General features: G+C 32.4%; 1 protein-coding gene across 1 annotated transcript; it reads left to right on the top strand.

Moving 5' to 3' along the window:
• The first annotated feature begins 11,591 nt into the window (after nucleotides 1-11,591).
• On the top strand, nucleotides 11,592-12,548 carry LOC111373762 (probable LRR receptor-like serine/threonine-protein kinase At3g47570). The gene is made up of 2 exons (XM_022996325.1): nucleotides 11,592-12,348; nucleotides 12,466-12,548. Exons 1-2 carry the CDS (start codon nucleotides 11,592-11,594, stop codon nucleotides 12,546-12,548), a joined length of 840 nt encoding a protein of 279 aa, XP_022852093.1.
• Nucleotides 12,549-19,553: the final 7,005 nt, after the last annotated feature.

A 19,553-nucleotide genomic window follows, 5' to 3' on the forward strand; every position in this document is an offset into this window, starting at 1 on the left:
ATTCTTTCGACTTGGAAATAAAAATTTTGATCCAAGTCTAAAGTCCTAATGGTCAAGAAGAGGACAAAACACCAAAAAGTTTACCCATCCCTAAGGAATAATGAAGATAAGGAAGAAGTCTCTGTCAATCACATAGCTTTTGAAGAAGCTTCCAATTTAAAATCTGAGTCTGAAAACTATGCCACAACAAATGAACCTAAACTAGCCCCACCCACATTTGAAGAAGTGGGATAGGCTACAGTGGATGACTTGAAACAATTGAACTTGGGGACTAAAGAAGACTCGAGACCAGTGTTTGTAAGTGCTCTCCTCAGTCAAAAAGAGGAAGCTAAGTACATCTATTTTGCTTTGGGAATGCAAAGACATATTTGCATGGTCTTACAAAGAAATGTAGGATTAGATCTGAATTTACAGTGCATTACCTTGCAGTGTGACATGGGCAGAAGATTTCGATCAGAACTCATTCCTCAAATTGAAGTGAAAGTCAACTAACTTATAGAAGATAGATTCATACGTGAAGTCAAGTACCCAACTTGGATCACGAGCATTGTTTTCGTAAAAAAAGAAAAGGACAATTACGAGTCCGTATTGACTTTCGGGATCTGAATCAAGTATGTCCAAAATATGATATTCCATTTTCGATAACAGAGTTGATAATGGAGATGACTACTGGATGTAAAGTCCTAACATTCATGGACGAGTCTTCTGGATACAACCAAATGTGGATGAATCTAAAAGATGACGAACTTGCATCGTTCTCCTACTCCTATTGTTACAAATTATAATTTTTGGATTACAAATGCAAAGGTAACCTACCAGGGGCAATAAAAAAAAATCTTCAATAACATGCTGCATAAGAATATGGAATGCTATGTGGATGATCTTACTGTTAAAACAAAAAAAGTAATGATCATCTACAAAATTTATCGGATGTTTTCAAAAGGCTTCAACAACATGAATTCAAGATGAATCCATTGAAGTATGCATTTGGTGTCACCTCTGGAAAATTTATCTACTTTATTGTTCGATATCGGGGCATTGAAATAGATCAATAAAAAATTGATGCCATAATCAATATGCCAAAGCCAAGCAATGTGTATGAGAGAAAAGTCTATAAGAAAAATTTGCATACATTCGAAGATTTATCTTTAACCTTGTCGGATGTTGTCATTCATTCAACAAATTGGTAAAGAAAGATGTACCATTTGAGTGGAATGATGCTTGTCGAAATGCTTTTCAAAGCATTAAACACTATTTGTCACATCCGCCAGCACTCACAATTCTAGTCCCAGGAAAACCACTGACTATTTATATTGCAGCACAAGAATATTCTCTAAGAGCACTTCTTGTCCAAGTCAATGACGAAGGAAAAGAGAATGCGCTCTATAGCTTGAGCCAGACATTGGCAGGTGCTCAATTGAAGTATTCGCCTATTGAAAAAAATGATCTTCGTGATTAAAAAGTTGAGACATTATATGCTATTACACAAATCAATCTTGTTTCAAAGATTGATCCATTAAAGTACATAATGTCCAGGTTGATCCTTTCTGGAAGGATTGAAGAATGGGCACTTCTATTGTCCGAGCTCGATATCAAATTTGCTCCACAAAAAGCCATTAACGAGCAAACTTTGGCAAATTTCCCTACTGACCATCCAATTTCAGTGGAATGGAAACTTCAAGAAGACCTTCCGGATGAAGAAGTTCTATTTACTCAAGTTATACCATCATGGAAGCTATACATCGACGGGACAGCCCGAAGTCATGGTGTCGGAGTAGGAGTAGACTTTATCACTCCTCATGATCTTTTTATGCTTTACTCTTTTGCCTTAACAAAGAAATGTTCAAACAATGTGGCAGAATATCAAGCCCTTATCATTGGCTTAGAGATACCATTAAATATGGATATCCATCTACTAAAAGTCTTTCGAGATTCTAAATTGATAATCAACCAACTTTTAACCGAGTATGGACTCCACAATTCAAACTTGAAGCCATATCATTAATGCTCATCAATACTTATGAAACGATTTGATTCGATAAAAATCAAATTTGTACCTAGAAGTGAAAATACGGAAGCTTATCCTTAGCTAATTTGGCCGCCATTTTGGTTAGGTCGGATAAATATCTTTCCCACTCCACATAATTGCTCAAAGTTGGGTGCTTTCGTCGTTGCCTAGTAATTTGGAAGAGAGCAATAGTGTTGAAGTAATTGAAGATGAGGAAAGAGAAAATTGGAGACAACCAATAATCGATTCCCTTCAAAATCAAAAGTTACCACATAATTTATGAAAAAATTGAAATCAAGAGGCATGCATCCCGCTTTGTCTTTTATAAGGGAACTCTTTGTCGACGATCATTTGATAGAGTTTTCCTTCAATGCTTAAGTAATGATGAAGCAACACATTTCGTGGAAGAAGCCTACTCTGGAATATGTAGTGCTCATTAGTTTGAACCCAAACTCCATTTTCGAATAAAGAGGATGAGATACTACTGATCAATTATGGTCCAAGACTCTATGGATTATGCAAGAAAATGTGAAGCTTGTCAAATCCATGCGAATTTTATCCATTAACCTCTAGAACCGTGACATCCAACAGTAGCTTCTTGGCCATTTGATACTGGGGTCTTGATGTAATTGGACCTATAACTCTGAGTCTTCAGTTGGGTATGCTTACATCCTTGTTGGGATCGACTGCTTTTCTAAGTGGGCTGAAACCGTACCATTGAAAGAAGTAAAGAAAGAAAATGTTGCGAATAAAAAATGTGTTCTTGTAATGAACTATGTTTAGCTTAATCACTTTAGGTACGTAGGCAGTTTGAATAAATTATAAATTCAAGTTCAGTCACAATTAATAAATTCATTTAATTTGTTTACCATTTTTGTAGTAAAAAAATCACATGAAGAAGAAAAGTTTGTCATAAAAAAAGAGATGATAGAAAACCAAAGTTCATACAATTTGGTCGTAATGAGGATCAGAAAGTCTCAACTTTATCAAGATCACTCACCATTGTAGGAAACTATCTTCAAAGGTCTTTTTTTTTTCTAGTCAATAGATGCTATGCTAGCAACGTACCTTTTCTATGATCTTTTAATGTAGCCTTCGCAGTTCCAAGCATATTCTTTTGTTCCTAATGGATTTGAAGTTCATCACGAAGTCTGTCTAGCTCGGAAGTTAGCTGACTAATTTTACCTTCCAACGAAAAACAAGTGAAATCCTCCACTTCCAGCTGAATATTCAAAAGTTTTAATTGCTTAGCCTCTTTTTAAAGGTCGGATACTCCAAGTGTTTCTTTCTTTCAGATAAATAAAAGTCAACTTCTTTAAAAAATACATCCATGAGTTTTATCAAAGGAATTGGACCAGTGCGGAATGAGCTGGTAATTATTTTTGAAAAATTAAATTATTTTCATCCCACCAAGATCGGATATTGAAAATTTCATGCTTCAAAACGTCTCTAAAGATAATTAGTCATGGCTTCTTGTAGAGCAGCTTTCAAGTAAGGGAGCTCTTAAGTTAGGACCAGACATGAACGAACAAATTGGTACAGCCCAATGATTATTTGTCTTTGAAGGTGTAATGTTAACTAAAGCCAATGAAGATGGAACAACAGTGACTTCTTGATTGATCTCTGAAATGTTAGCTCTCACAGTCTCAGAATTCACTTTATCTTCATTATGAAAATCATCTACGTTAAGCGCCAAAGTATTATTATTGATGGTACTTGGGTATATGCAAAGAGGGCAATAAAAATTATGAGTACCATCTATTTCTCGAAGTGCATCGATTCTTTCATCATTCTCGATAGTCTAATCTTGCAGAAGTTTGGATTTATGGAGAAATTCAATTCTTCAGGAACGCTTGGGAAACCTACAAAAAAAATGAAGATAAAAAATAAAAATAATATTAGAGAAAATGAAGAGGTAGACAAAGGAAAACAAAGAACATACAAGCATTTCATATTCTAGGTGACATGTCAAAAAATCCACCATCCGATGCCATATTCAGGAGGTTGATGTTGATGTTAGAGCTTCAACGTCACCTTTTGAAGGATTTGGAATAGCTTGAAGAGGCCTTGATTTTATCGATCGTTTAGGGAAAGAGGAGCCTGAAATTAAAGTTTGTTGCATAAGATCAAATACATGTTGTATGATAAAAAAGACCAAATCTCCAGGGCTTTCATCTTCCGAAGTTAGAGGTTTCCTAGGCACGTGGGATGCTCGATCTCCATGACTACTGTGGCCCGGAATTAGAATTGCTTCAGGTATCTTATCGGTAGGCTCAGAGGTGGAAGCAAGCTTTGTTGAAGGAACTATAATTTTAATTTTCTTAATACCTCTTTCATTTCAAAATTTTTGTTCTCTCTTTCAAGAAGTCTCTTCAAGAATGATATTTGGAGGCTTTAACCCCTTGGCTATGACCCTGTTCGAAATTAGATCAAGAACTCTTACTAAAAGATAAAACCTGCACTTGAACCTTATCAGGATTGGCAACGCTTGAAAATTTCACCAAACCTGTACTCAACATCAACGTTTTGAAGTGTATTCTTCACATATTCTGGAATATGAAATTTGGATCCACTTATCGTCTGAGTTAAAGACAACCAAATGCGACACATGTCACTTGCATTGGGAGCAATATTCAACTTTTTTGGTAAACCAGGAAGTTTTTGCCTAAAACCAAGTTGTCTTGCAAATCTGTGAGAATTTTATACTTAAGAATGAAATGAGAGTTTCCTCAATGATAGGAAACGAATCCAAATCGAATGCTCGTCATAAATTTTGAGGTATCTATAGACCGGGATGAGACAATGGGGAAATAGATTCCAAGAAAAGTCATTAACATCCATCATTCCACGAATAAGGTCTCGACAATCATGGCATTATTTTCCCATGACTAGAAAGCATTCAAAATGCCACCATATCTTCAGATGATATGATGAGAATAACTCTTGTACATATGAGCATAAATACTCAAGACAAAATAAGTTGCAACCCAAGCGTAAAGAAAATGTCCACGAAATGAATATGAAATCGAGCCAAGGTCTGGGTTCGACTAATAGTTTGACGTTCATGTAAGTCCTCTATAAATGCTTGCTAATATGGGATGAACTAAGCTATAAGTGTACGTGCCTGCCATCATAGAAGACGCTTTAAAAATTCCAACTCTTATGCATTTGTCCCCAGATAGAAGAACGAAACAACAAAGCCACAAGGAAAGATAAGTTGCGAATTTCTAATTTCTTTTCTTCTTCCAAAGACAAAGATATTGACAAATTACTCCAATGCCTTCGATCCTTATGAGAATATCTCTTTGCTTGTCTATAACCACAGGCCTCCATATTTCTTTTTGATGATACATCTTGAATGGGTTTAAATTCATAGCATTCTTATTATTTTGAGAATTCTGGGCATAGCCATTCTCATGAAACCAAAAATTAATCCAATCTTCATGACTGGCATAACCAGATTCAGTCGCATTAGCAATCAATTAAAAAGGGACAGACAAGACTTGGGAAGGTGTTCTGTCAACTCTGAAAGGCTTGGGACTACTTCTTCATAGTAATGACCAATGACTAAAAGTCCACTTATCTCACGGATATTCCAAAGAGAAATGCCAATTTCACCACTGGTAGTCACAAAAGTATTGACTTTTGAACACCAAACCTCACAAAGAGCTCTGCAGATAGAAATTGGACGATGATAATCTCTTGTAATAGAGCAGACTACAGGAGCTAACTCGCGAAAATTCTCCTTGAATAAGAGTTTTTGGACCCACCACTCCTAAAACTTTGGAAGAAAAGAAATCTCTCCACGACTGATGAGCACACTTCCCCACTGTATTTCTTTATTATCAATCATTTCACAAATTACAGCCACTGGAATACACTCCATGCTTTGGGAATGATGAGGCGAAAGATACAAAAAAGAGAGATGACTGTTAGAACTGTTTATTTAGCAGTGTCTAAATTCTCATGACATTCACTAATGATGGGCATATGCAACTCCAACAAAGGCTCCAGGAGGTCAGAAGAAGGATCTGTCTTTGGCTTTTGGATGCTAAGTTTAAGTTCACCTCGTATGTCAGGCTGAGCATGGTACTTCACATCATCATCTTTGAAACGCAGGTAACTTTTGCCTCGATTTTTAAGCTCAACGATTTCATGTATGTCAAAATACACTCTATCATCATAGCTTGTTCCAGTCATTCCTTTAAAAAGAGAGAGAGAGAAAATTAGCAAAAAAATGGGCAGTAAATCTTTTAAATTCGTTTATCATCTAAAATTAAGAGTCTCCCAAATACGTAAATGGCTTCAACATAAAGTGCCTTGGATGGTCAAAGAAGTCGATCATTGGTCCTCAACACAAAGTGCCTTGGATGATCAAAGGAGCCGATCTCTATTCCTCAACACAAAGTGCCTTGGACGGTCAAAGAGGTCGGTCCTTAGTCATCAACACAAAATGCTTTGAACGGTCAAACGAGCCGGTCCTTGGTCTTCAACACAAAGTGTCTTGGACGGTCGAAGGAGTCTATCCTTGGTCATCAACACAAAGTGCCTTGGACAATCGAAGGAGTCGATCCTTGATCCTAAAAAAAGTACCTTGCATGGTCGAAAAAAGTCGGTCCTTGGTCCCCAACACAAAGTGCCTTGGATAGTTAAAGAAGCCAGTCCCTGGTCTCCAATACAAAGTGCTTTGGACGATCAAAGGAGTCAATCATTGGTCCGCAACACAAATTGCCTTAGATGGTCGAAAAAGTAGATTCTTGGTCCCCAACATGAAGTGTCTTGGATGGTGAAAGGTGACAGTCTTTGATCTTCGATTACATGGAAAGGTTTGAAATTTTGATGAGCAAATATTTCCTGAGCTCCAAAAATAATTGTAGCATGAAAATTTAAACTCTACACAAAGAAAACCTCAAAATCTTTGACTTGCTTCAAAAAATTGAGTTCCTGAAAAAAAAAGCGCGAAACAGAAAACGAAAAAAAAAGGGAAAATAAAAGAAAAGACAAAAAAAATGAAAAAGAAAAAGAAACAATTTGGTTTCTGCCAAACAATTTGCTAACCAAAGAAACCAATTAGAATTGGTTAATTCCAATTGTTTGGCTTCCATCGTCGGATACCACGAATATTTTTAAAAAAATTAATAATAATAATAATATAGAGAGTAGAAACCTTTTTGGGTTGGTCAATGGGTACATAAGGGTTGGTACATAAGGGTGTCCTCCCCCTCACATGAGGGGGGCCCATCCAAATAAATATATTCAGGTGGGCCCTCCTCATGTGAAGGGAAGGACACCCTTATGCACCAACCCTTATGTACCACAAGGGTTATCCAACCTTTTTTTACCTTTGTTTGTAAATTTAACCTACTTGTTTCAAAATCTCATAATTTATGCATATAAATAGGTGGATGTCAGATCTCGCTCAAGTCCAATTTACCATAAAACATAGAAAGCCTGTTTAAAATCAAATTAGTTATGGGTGTATAAAAATTAAATAAATAAATAATCAAATAACAGTCATGTAAAATAAAAAAATTCTCTGTTCTCGAACTTAAAGGACAATAATTTTATTCTAAATCAAATCCGTTTTTTATTCTCAAATTTTCCATTTGTATCAATTTGCTAATGATGAGTTTGAGATCAAATCAAATTCTAAATTGAATTAACAAAAATAAAAAATCAAGATTTATTAATTTATTTATTTCATAATAAATAAATAAATCTTGAGACAGCATTTGTACACATATAAAAAAAAGAAAGAAAAGAATAATGGATTGGGCCAATTTAAATAATAAGCCCAATTAAATCAAAGTCTACTAAGGTCCATGAAATCCAGAGGCCCATGTCACTTTTTATAAAAATAAATAAATAAATAAAATTATAGTTACTCGATTACTCCTTTCAATTAAAGATAATTGAGTGATTACCAAAATTGGTTTCGAATTTTCCCATATAAATAAGACCAATGGTCCATAAAATTGGGAAAAGTGAAAGTATAGAGGAAAAATCACAAAATGTGGAAGAAATTCCACAACCGGAGGAAGAGAAGAAATCTCCTCAAACCTCAGTCCGGCGATCACCAAGAATATCAAAATCTCATTCAAATCAAGGAAGTCCGAAAAGATCGAAATCTTCTTGAAATCAGTTCGAATTTAAGTCTAAGATCAAACCCCGAAATCCAAGTGCTGAACAAGCCAAGTTCTCATCAAATCAAATTTTCAATAAATTCTCAAAGTTCAGGATTTATCTCACGTGGCCCCTCATCAGATCAATAATAAGAGGATTTTTGTAGTTTTTCAATTACGGGAAGATTAATATTCGCTTGTATGTTTCAAAATATAATTTGTAGCAATTTCTATATTTGAATACACAAAATTCACCATACAATGGTAAAATAAAATTTATTTAAAATAATAATTTTTTTGTAACATCTTTATAGTGAGTAATGTTTCAAATTGGATCGACTAGAAAGTGTCTACTCGGACAATAGTCTGGTTTGATTTATAAAAAGGAATTGTTAGACAAATTAACCAGCTAAAGATCGTTTGAATGAGCTGAATATCGAGGAAACCCCATCATGTTTGAGCATAAAGCATAACCGATTTCACTAAATTCCCTTCGAAGAAAAATTGAGTAATATTGAAGCACTTGGATAGGGTTGGGCTTGTTTTATTCTTGAAAAAAGTGAAGTCAATAATGAATTGACACTGTTCAAAGAAGACCATTTAAATATCGTTCTTTGACCGCCGACCACTTTGCGTCAAAGAAGACAATTTAAATATCTTTCTTTGACCGCCAACCATTCCTCGTCAAAGAAGACAATTTAAATATCGTTTGTTGACCGCCAACCATTCAGCGTTTGTTGAAATACGGACTTTTAACTAATTTTCCAACCAGTCCATTTCTTCTGGATATCAAAAAAATAAAATAAAAATAAAAATATCTTCTTGAAACGAAAATTCAGTCCATATTTCATAAGATTGACTAAGATTCACACTTTTAAATTAAGCACACTTTAACCTATTTTTATTGCCTTAAGAAAATCTCTGAATTCTACTAGAAAATGGGAGAGTATTGATGGACAATGAAGCCTTCAAAAATTTATTATTATTATTATTACTATTTTTTTTTTTTTTTGTATTATTTGAAGATGAAACCTCCATTTGTGGGAAAACATTCTCAATTTCCACAATAAACGTTGAGGAAAAAACTCAATATGCAATGGAATAATTTTTCCACTTTCATATTCAAACAAAGTTGTTTTACTTTGGAAAAAGAGAAGTTCATAATGGTGTGATGAGGCCCACTCCCTTGAGATAAAACCCCAACCAACACGTTAACTATAAATTTCCACATCAAGCGAGAATAATTTTTTGAACGATTTTAACCTACCACAATTCATTTATTTTAGTATCACCTTACTTTTCGTTTTTCAATATGTAATAAATATTACAAAAACCTTACCATGTACGAATTTCGTGTTTGTAATTATGGTTAATTAACACTAACATTAATCTAGATTCATTGAATCTTGATTTGATAAATCTTGGCCTACATAAATTAAGAGTTATTATAGATAAATTTATTCCTATTCATGTATCTAGAAATTTCAATACCATTTTAAATTCATTATTAGCAATTAATTCCTATGTAGCAAATGTAGTTTAAAAAGGTTGCTCAGTTGTCGTATTTCTTCATCGCAGAAAAATTAAATCATAAAAGTTGAGTTTTGGGAGTACAATTTTCTACTCTTAAATTTCTATCCTAAATTTTAGTTTTTTAATTCGTTTGAGACTCATCGAATTCTCCCAACAAATTGATATCAAATATTATTTTTACAACACTTAAAGTATTACAAAAAAAGTGCAATGCACGTTCAACTTTGACCAGTACAGACCAAAAGTTGAAAAATACCATATAAGAGATATTAAGCACTTCTAATAATGAATTTATAAGCATCGACGTAAATAATTTAAATTAAGTGTTCTTAGTACCACAAAAACCATTCTTTTGGATATCAAAAAAATAAAAAATCTTCAGGAAATGGAAATTCAACCCGTATTTCAAAAGATTGACTAAGATTTACACCTTCAAATTATGCACACTTTGATCAATTTTTATTTTCTTAAAAAAATCTCTGCATTCTACAAGAAAATGGGGGAGTATTGAATGACAATGAAGTCTCCAATTTTTATTTTTAATCTTTTTAATTATTATTATTATTATTATTATTATTATTATTATTATTATTATTATTATTATTATTATTATTATTTTGCATTATTTGAGGATGACACCTCCATTTGTGGAAAAATTTCCACAATTTCCACACCAAAAGAAAAGGAAAATTTTTAACATCCAATGGAGTTTCATAGTCAAGCAAAGTTTGTTTTATTTTTGGAAAAAGTGAAGTTCATATTGCTGTGATGAGCAACACACCACTCCCTTGTGGTAAAACCCCAAACAACACGTTAACCATAGATTACCACATCAAGGATAATAATTTTTTGGATGATTTCAACCGACTACAATTCATTTATTTCAATACTACCTTACTCTTTGTTTTTCAATCTGTAATAAATACTATAAAATCCTTATCATGTATGAATTTCGTGTGAGTAAATCTCAATTAATTAACATTCACATTAATGTAGATTCATTGAATCTTGATTTGATGAATATGGATCTACATAAATCTCGAGTTATGAAAGATAAATTTATGTTCATTCATGTACCAAGAAATTTTAATAGGTTTTTAAATTCATTATTAGCAGTTAATTCCTATGTACCAAATGTAGTATAAAAAGGTTGCTCATTTGTAGTATTTCATCATCACAAAAAAAAAAATAAAAAAAAAATCATAAAAGTTGAGTTTTGAGAGTATAATTTTCTACTCTTAAATTTCTATCCTAAATTTTATTTTCTTTTATTTATTTGAAACTCATCAAATTCTCTCAACAAATTGGTATCAAATATTACTTTTACAACACTTAACGTATTTCAAAATAAAGTGCAATGCACGTTCAACTTCACTAATATAGGCCAAAAGTTGTAAAATATCTTAACAGAGATATTTAGCAGTTTTAATAATGAATTTACAAGCATTGAGCTAATTAATTTAAATTCAGTGTTCTTAGAGACATCAAAAACCTGTCTTCTGGCTATATAATAAAAAAATAAATGATAAAAAATCTTTTTTAAGCGGAAATTCAGGCCATACTAGAAAATGGGGGAGTAGAAAATGAAGTCTCCAAAAGCTAATTATTTCCTTTGGATTACTAGAAGAATGAAACCTTCATTTGTCGAATAACTTCCACAATTTCCACAATAAAAAATACAGACAAATCTGAACATCCAATGGAAAAAAAAATTTCATAGTCAAGCATATAGTTTGTTTTATTTTTTGAAAAGTGAAGTTCATAATGATGTGATGAGCAGCACACCCTTGAGATACCCCAACCAACACGTTAACCATAAATTACCTCATACACCTTTCATTTTATATATATACACACACACTTAAACATTTATCAAACTCGTCATTACCAGCCCCCTCCCAATTATCTTTATGCATTTCAAATTAGCCATGGGAAAGAATGCCATATTTATGTTGCTGGCAATTGTCTACTTACTTATTACCATTGTTACATCTCTAAATAGCTCCACTGATGAGTATGCTCTTCTAACTTTTAAATCTCAGATAACTTCTGATCCAAAAAAAATCTTGGCAAAAAATTGGTCACAAGGAACCTCATTTTGCAGTTGGATTGGCGTTACCTGTGGCAGGAGACATCAAAGAGTTAGGGGCTTGAATTTAGCAGATATGGGTCTAGGAGGTACTATTGCTAAAGAAATTGGTCAACTCTCTTTTTTGAGATCCTTAATTATTAGCAATAATAATTTCCATGGGTTTATCCCTAATGAAATTGGTAAACTCAGCCAGCTTCAAGAAATAGAGATGCAGAACAATGAGCTAACTGGTTCTATTCCACCAACTTTCGAATTTCTTGAAAATCTGTTGAAGTTAAATATCTCCCATAATGGACTCACAGGAAATATTCCTAACAGGATTTTTAACCTCAGTTCTTTGATTGAAATTAATTTTGGAAACAACAGTCTCACAGGAAGTCTACCGATGGATATTTGCTTCAATCTCCCAAAGCTGGAGAGGCTAAGGATTTCATCTAATCAAATGAGTGGCAACATTCCTCCAAGCTTGGGAGCTTGCATGAATCTTAAACTACTTTCTCTGACGGACAATAATTTTGTCGGAATCATTCCAATGGAAATCGGGAACTTGTCAAAGATTCAATTTCTCTATCTTGGAGAAAATAATTTGACAGGTAAGTTTAAAGTGTTGTTCATATACACATCTCCCACTTCACTAGATAAAGTATTCCAAAAAAATTTACAATTGACAAGAATTGCCGTCCCTTCACATCATAAAACATCTCTTATAGACATGGTGATCTGCGTGTTGATGGCCATGGAGTATGTCCCTTTACATAGCTTCACTAAACGTTATGTGCATACTAATCCCTAAAACCTCGAATTGTGCATTTTGAAAAATGTGTTCCAGAATGCATAGCATTTTCCAATAAGTATTATAATACCATCAAATCCAACGTACCCAATCAACTTTTATTTGAGATGGATACTGCTAGTGGCTAGCCACATTTTATTAGTCAGTATTTTATAGTCTTTTCATTATTAATTGGAAGTGATTTTTTTTTAATTTTAATTCGTTAGTTTGAGGGCATAGGAGATGGAAATTTTAGTTACGAAAACACTAAATTTAAAATGGTCATAGATTGCAACGATTTTTATGGTGCGAGAAAATCTAAATAAGCTTTATGTGACCACCAAGACATTTTACACTTTTTTTAAAAATATACTTCTGTATGTATAGCATTTTCCAAATAATTATTAGAAATATCTCATGTAACAATAACTAGTTCTTAATTATCGAAATTAAAAGTAGTTGGTACTTCTTCTCTTTCATTAGATCTATTTTGTGTTACTTTAGCATTTGATATTTTAAAATCCCCACGTTTTTTAAATTGATTGATAGGAAATATACTAAATGAAATTGGAAACCTATCAACACTCGTATATTAAGATTTGTGGCACAACAGTTTCAGTGATATGTATCAAGATCTCGTAAACTTATTTGATACATTTCAATGTTATAAGAATCATAAAGTGCAGCTAGACATCAAAGCCAAGCTTCAAGTTATTATGAGCCTAAACGGACTAGGTGGCAAGGCCTTGCTTCGTGCCTAGAATATTGATTAACTTTATTTAATTTATTTGTTGTCCCAATAAAAAATTGTCATAAATAACAAAGATTTTAATGCTAATGGAAAGTCTAAATGAACTTTAGGTTACCACCTAGGCATTTTACGCACTTTTGACAAATAATTTTCAGCATGTATGCATTTTCCAAATAATGATTAGAAATACATTATGAAACAATAACTTCATGGGTACTTAATTATCGATTGTTGGTACTTCGTCTTTCCTTAGGTATATTTTGTGTTAATTCAACATTCGATATTTTAAAATCTATATATTTAAATGAACTGAAAAGGAAAATGAAATTGGAAAAGTATCAGCACTTGTATTACTAGATTTGGGGCCCAATCGTTTTAATGGTACGTACCTAGAAAGCATGAAACATGACTAGACATCCAAGTTAAGCTTCAGAGTTCTACCGGTCTAAACAGGCTAGGCATACAAAAGTATACTGTGTGGCTAGGTGATAGGGCCAACTTCATGCCCAAATGCACCTTTTAGACACTTATTAAATCTATTTCAATTTATTTATTTAATTTCATGATAACGATTTATATCAAGATTCAAAATTTGAAATTTTCGTAGACCAAAAAGATTTTTATGCCGGTGGAAAATCAAAACGAACTTCAGGTAACCACCTAGGCATTTTACACTATTTTTCACGAAAGTTTTTCAAAATCTATGCCATCTTCCAAACATTTATTAGAAATACATCATGCAACAGTAACTCCATGGGTACTTAATTATTGAATTCAAATTAGTAGGCACTTCTTCTCTTTCATTAGATCTATTTTGTGTTAATTTAACATTTGATATTTTAAAATCTATATGTCTAAATGGATTGACAGGAAATATTCCAAATGAACTTGGAAACCTATCAGCAATTGAAAATCTAAGTTTGGCGTTCAACAATTTGAGTGGTATGTAACTACATCTCCTAAACTTATATTATATATATTAAATCAAGTGTTTGAAAATCGTAAAGCTTGAGAAGACGTCAAGGCTAACGTTCTAGCTTGTACGAGCCTAAATGGGCCTTCATATAAAAACGTAAAATGTGGTTGGTGGCAAGGCTCAGTTTCGTGCTTAGACGCTCTTTTTGAAACACTAATTGAACAATTCAATTTGTTTATTTAGTGTCTTGACAAAGATTTATACCACAACTTTAATTATAAAATTGTCATGTATAACAAATATTTTTATGCCGGTGAAAAATCTAAATGAACTTAAGGTTTCCGCCTATGCATTTTACACTCTTTTCAAAATTCTTTTTTATTTTTATTTATTTATTTATTTTATTGAAATGTATGGTATTTTCCAAAAATTATTATTAGAAACACATCATAATCACATCAAATCCTAAGTACCCAACATGCTTATACTTGCTAAACTTTTCAATATTAATTAATTTTTTTTTTAATTTCTCAGTTTGAAGACCTAGAATGCATTATCAGCTGTGAAAATTTTAAATTTAAAATGGTCACCTTTAACAAGGATTTTTATGCTGCTGGGAATCTATATGAACTTTAGGCTATCTCTTAGTTGTTTAACAATCTTTTGACAAATAATTTTATGCATGTTTGACATTTTTCAAATAATTATTAGAAATATATTATGAGACAATAACTTCATAGTTACTTAATCATCAACTTCAAATTAGTTGGTACTCCCCCTCTTCCATAAGATCTATTTTGTGTTAATTTAACATTTGAGGAACATTAGGTTTCTACCTATGCATTTTACTCTCTTCTGGATAAAATTTCAATCGTGAAAACTCTAAAGTTAAAACTGTTACCTATAACAAAGATTTTTTTTACGAGGATTGAAAATCTATATGAATTTTGCACGACCACTTAGTCATTTTTCATAAGATCTATTTTGTGTTAATTTGACATCTAATGAACCCTAGGTTTCCACATATTCATTTTATACTCTTTTGACAAATGTTTTTCAAAATGTACAGCATTTTCCAAATAAATATTAGAAATACAGCATAATTACATCAAATCCAAAGTAACTAATATACTTGAGATGAAGATGTATACTGCTAATCATTATACTGTTTAGTTAGTACTCACTAATATTTTAAATATTATTTGAATTTACTTTTTTATTTTTAATTTCTTAGATTGAGGACCTAGGGTCCAGTTTTATTACGAAAACTCTAAATTTAAAATAGTCACCTTTTAAAAGGATTTTCGTAGAGATGGAAAATCTAAATTAACTTTAAGCTTACACATTCACATTTTCAACTCTTTTGACACGTTTTTCAGCATTTATGGCATTTTTCAAATAATTAGTAAAAATATATCATACAACAATAACTTATAGTTACTTAATAATCAACTTCAAATTATTTGGTACATCATGCCTTTCATAAGATTATTTTGTGTGTTAATATAACATTTGATGAACTTTAGGTTTTCAACTATGCATTTTACACTCTTTTGACAAATGTTTTTGAAATGTATGGTAATTTCCAAATAGTTAATACCCATAATGAAGAAGATAGTCAGAATGCTAAAAAAACAATTAAAAAATCTTTTAAGAAGAATCAAAGTGATAATACTAAATCAGAACATTCTTATCTGGAAGAATTTTTTTGGCTTGCGTCTGATACAAATACAACGTTACTACATCAAATCCAAAGTACCCAATATGCTTGGGATAAAGATGGATACAACTAGCGGCTAGCCTCATTACAATGTTTAGTTAGTACTTGCTAATATTTTCAATATTAATTTAATTTATTTTTTTAATTTATTAGTTTGAGTACCTAGGGTGCAATTTAGTTATGAAAACTCTAAATTTAAATGGTCGCCTTTAACAAAGATATCTATGCTGACAAAAAATCTAAATGATGCTACCACCTAGTCACTTTATACTCTTTTGACAAATGTTTTTCATCATAAATGGCATTTTTCAAATAATTATTAGAAATATATCATGCAACAACAACTTCATAGTTACTTAATCATCGATTTCAAATTAGTTGGTACTTCCTCTCTTTCATAAGATCTAGTTTTGTTAATTTAACATTTGATGAACTTTAGGTTTTCACCTATGCATGTTACACTCTGCTGACAAATGTATTCAAAATGCATGGTATTTTCCAAATAATTATTGGAAATACAATATAATTACATCAAATCCAAAGTACCAAATATGATTGGGATAAGATGGATAATGCTCGGGGCCAGCCTCATTATAAATTTTAGTTAGTACTCGTTAATCTTTTCAATGTTAATTGAATTTTTTCTTAAATTATTTAGTTTGAGGACGTAGGATACAATTTAAATTACAAAAACTAAAAATTTAAAATGTGAAAAAAACCTAGAATGCTATGATACTAAAAATTTTCTAGATAAGACTTGTGAGTTCTCTAGATTACCGATTAGTTTGACCTTATGTACGAAATTAACCTATTAAAAGCAACAAATCGCTTTTTAATTGTTTCTAGATGATTAAGCATACAAGTCCAATTCTCTATATTTGAATACCACAGTTTGTAATATGGAAACAATGAATAACACCAATATTGTTGACGGATAAACCCAACTCGATAAAAACTTCGCGATCAAACAAGTTACCTCCACTATGGACAATGAATGTTACAGTTAAATATTGTCTAGCCAACTCCACTAGACTTCTTGATCTATTTTCTATAATCTCCAAGACACTGCTGTCTCCTCCAACTTCTCGATCTTGTACAATTGTTTCTTCCAAGTAGATACCCAAGAATGACCAATTGTTGTTCTTATTCCTGCGTTTGTAGTCCAACCTTCCTCAATCTTTAGCAGCCTTTGAAGTTCCAACTAAGAAAGTACCTTCATTGTTGCACAAAGGAAGTGGATGTTTTGGATTCTGGGACCTTGATTTTTCCCAATCTGTGGTTGTAGGATCTAAAGAATAAATGATTTGAATCCTCGGATGAATGTGTTCTTGGATCAACAGAGGATGTTATGAATATGTTTTCCAAGAAAGGCACAATGTACAACGACCTTAGAAAATCCTGCAAGGCTTGAGTATTTATAGTTAGAGATGTTTAGGTATTATAGGCCGTGTAAAACTTTCCAAAATCGCAAACTAAGGTTGGTCAAAAATAATGTCACTCAAGTGAAGGGATAATGTCACTTGAGCAAAGCCGTAGCGACAAGTGAGCGAGAAGCATTCTATTTTTGTCACTTGAGCATTGTCTTGGCTAAAGCGAGCGAAAATGTGGCATTTCTTCTTCTTTGTTCCAAACTCGATCTTGAACGTTAAGCTACTTTATCCAACTGTACAATATTGTTCTTAACTTCTTGACTTTTACACATGTTCAACTTAGTCATTTTTCTTCAAAAGAATCACCAATTACAACATAAAACCTAGCAATCTCCTTCTTTAGCATTTTGTGATAAAACTATACAATCAAGCGAATGTAGTGAAATAAACAAAACAAAATTAACCAACCCAAGCTCCGTTTTTTGCATTCCTCGTTATACCTATTTCCTAAAATAAAAAGCTCAGATAGATACTCAGTGTAAAAGCACATGATACAAGAATGTACCAATTGAAGCACACAATCATGAATAAACATGTTAGTTTGAGATGTGATATTAATGTCAATCAAAACACCAACCGAAATATTAATATTACAAAAAATCAAAATTTAAATAGCTATGCATTATGATATGGAATGCAATGCAATACAAATTCTCTCACTTACTGTAGACTCTCTATATTTTTTATACATAATCAAAATATATCTATGTCTCTCCCCAACGACCCCTAGACATAAAATGCAATGAATTCAATTTTCTCTCCCCCTACATATAGTATTATCTCTCCTTTTTTGTCACAAATGACAAAGAGAACAATGGCAAAATCAACTTGAGCAACCAATATGTAACAACTTAAACTAGCAATTGATAACATGCACGAGTATAATTGATGATTAGTAAACTTTACCACATACTTATTTCAAGTTAAAATGGAATAAATTGTATAAGCGATCCATGTGTGTAAAGTGTCACTAATCCTTTGTAAGCAGGACTCCAAACCTTAATTTTGTGAGAAATGACATGGTAAACATCACTGTCAATAAGTTTATTTTCCTACTTATGAAATTCAAATCAAGTAAGCACATTAAGACCTTTAAATGAAGCTCATTTTGTCTGTATATATTGATCTTTTCTCCCTCTAACTTCGAGCATACATAAATTTTTCATATCGTTTAATATTTTTAAGCTCATCATATTATTTCATCTTAAGTGCGGGTTCCTCTCCATTAAATGACTAAGATGACCCCTATAGTGAGTTTTAGGCCGTTAACCCAAGTGAGTTAACCATAGGAACCAGGTTTTGAGCTACCTCACAGGCTTAATTGCTCGAGTCAAATAGGCTTCGAAGAAGAACATAAGATATTGAGCTTTTTATTATGAGGACATATTCTCGAGTTTAGGTCTAATAAATAAGGTTAATTCATAAAGTTATCTTACTAACAGATAACTATCATCCCAAATCTCACACACGTAGTTGAGTCCCACTAACAATATCATAGTGTGTGCAGTGCAAATGGTACATAAAGACGCCTATACTAAGTACTCCATAATATCCTAAGCAAGTAATGGAAAATATATTATAGCTCATCAATTAAGCCCATCCATGTTACAACACACAAGTTCAAGAATTTTATATACAATGTTGTAGTAAAAATTTCCATTCCCAATTTTTGTGTCTTTTCATTTTTTGTGTTTTTATATTTAAAACAATGAATGCTCTAAGCATACAAAAAAAATCACACATCAAATAAAAAAAATGATTGCATGCTAATGCAAACATAACGAAAATGCACATATAATAAACTACTACCTAAAGAAGCAAACAAACAAATGAGATGCATGCACCAATCAATGACTCAAGTGATAAAGCACAAGCATGCACCAGAATTACCTAATCAGTTACGTAAAGAGACGTTGTTACCTTTAAGAGTATCGTGGTCTATTTCAGAATATTTTAGATCACTCTATTTCACCCAAATCTGCCTAGTGGGAAAACAATTACAGACAACTGTGTCACCAACTTGGTCAATTGACTCACTTGATCAGTGAAGAATCCAATCTAACCAACAAACTCCTGATTTTTATTCATATTAAAGTTATTGTTTCTCTATTTATTCAAGGTTTGGTGACACCTATGCATATGTGTTGTAACTTACCACAGTGAAAGCATGTAGGGATAACCTCAGGACCGAAGTGGTGTGATCGCTGAC

The sequence above is a fragment of the Olea europaea genome, unplaced genomic scaffold, assembly GCF_002742605.1.
Source record: "Olea europaea var. sylvestris unplaced genomic scaffold, O_europaea_v1 scaffold116, whole genome shotgun sequence".
Lineage (NCBI taxonomy): Eukaryota > Viridiplantae > Streptophyta > Magnoliopsida > Lamiales > Oleaceae > Olea > Olea europaea.

Coding starts and splice junctions, on each gene's coding strand:
- LOC111373762 (XM_022996325.1), top strand. CDS start 11,592: ATGGGAAAGAATGCCATATTTATGTTGCTGGCAATTGTCTACTTACTT. Junction 12,349..12,465: donor TGGAGAAAATAATTTGACAG/GTAAGTTTAAAG, acceptor CATCTCTTATAG/ACATGGTGATCTGCGTGTTG.